The 1,233-nt window shown below is 30.1% G+C and overlaps 1 protein-coding gene across 1 annotated transcript in view; it reads right to left on the bottom strand.

Moving 5' to 3' along the window:
* The window catches only part of LOC108772961 (uncharacterized), a 6,440-nt gene extending 6,153 nt beyond the window's left edge, over positions 1 to 287 (bottom strand). The window contains exon 1 of the mRNA XM_018538639.1: positions 147 to 287. Within this exon, the coding sequence (XP_018394141.1) occupies positions 147 to 287 (141 nt within the window). The remainder of the gene's footprint in view (positions 1 to 146) is intronic.
* Positions 288 to 1,233: the final 946 nt, after the last annotated feature.

Below are 1,233 nucleotides of genomic sequence, written 5' to 3'. Positions count from 1 at the left end.
TTTTTATGAAAATTGTCAAAAATAATTCTGCAATTATCAACAATAATAGTAGTATCAAGAAAGTTTAATCTGTTATCACTGCCAATCTCCATAGTGAATTGCAATCTTCTATGTAAGGAATTAAAAGTATTAAGTGTGTCATCTACACTATCAGGCGGAATAGCAAGAACAATGTCATCAACGTATCTATAATAGAACAATGGTTGTGCCGACAAACAATTAATAGCTTGTTCTTCCAAGTCCTGCATTACTATATCTGCTAAAATTGGTGAAAGTGGTGAGCCCATATAGCTTGGTGAAAAATTTGGTCTTCCTATTTGCGTCTGATAAGATCAGTTCCATCTTAGATATATAGCTATCTTTATTCAGTAAAACAGTGACATTTCCTTTGTCGGCATTAGTAATAAGTACGTTAGAATGTTCGTTTATAAATTTTTTAGTTAAGTGTAACCACTCTAAAATACTTTTTTCAATAAAACTTGGTGAAGGAAAATTGTTATGAAGTCTGTTAAGAATGGGAATAGAGTTATTCCTGACATAATTCACAATATTATCGGGACGGCCCTTAATATTACCTTCAATATGTTTAATGAATTCAATAATCGTTTTTTCTTTGTTGTATCTATTAATAGGAAGACCAAATTTTTCACCAAGCTATATGGGCTCACCACTTTCACCAATTTTAGCAGATATAGTAATGCAGGACTTGGAAGAACAAGCTATTAATTGTTTGTCGGCACAACCATTGTTCTATTATAGATACGTTGATGACATTGTTCTTGCTATTCCGCCTGATAGTGTAGATGACACACTTAATACTTTTAATTCCTTACATAGAAGATTGCGATTTACTATGGAGATTGGCAGTGATAACAGATTAAACTTTCTTGATACTACTATTATTGTTGATAATTGCAGAATTATTTTTGACAATTTTCATAAAAAAAACATTCTTAGGTAGATTCCTTAATTTCCACTCCAACCATCCTATGAATCATAAAAAAGGCATTATTATTAGTTATATTGACAAGATTTTACTTTTATCACATCCTCAGTTCCAACAAAAGAATATAACTGAAGCCATAAAAATTTTTTTAAACAATTCCTATCCTCTTTCCCTTATATTCTCCACCATTGATCAAAGAATTAAATATCATATACATAATCAACATAATACTCATAATTTTCAAGTAAAAGATAAATATTTCACAATACCTTACGTTAAATCCATAT

Source organism: Cyphomyrmex costatus, unplaced genomic scaffold, assembly GCF_001594065.2.
Source record: "Cyphomyrmex costatus isolate MS0001 unplaced genomic scaffold, Ccosl1.0 scaffold194, whole genome shotgun sequence".
Classification (NCBI taxonomy): domain Eukaryota; kingdom Metazoa; phylum Arthropoda; class Insecta; order Hymenoptera; family Formicidae; genus Cyphomyrmex; species Cyphomyrmex costatus.
The sequence above is the reverse complement of the archived record's forward strand: the minus strand, read 5'-3'. Positions and strand labels throughout refer to the sequence as shown.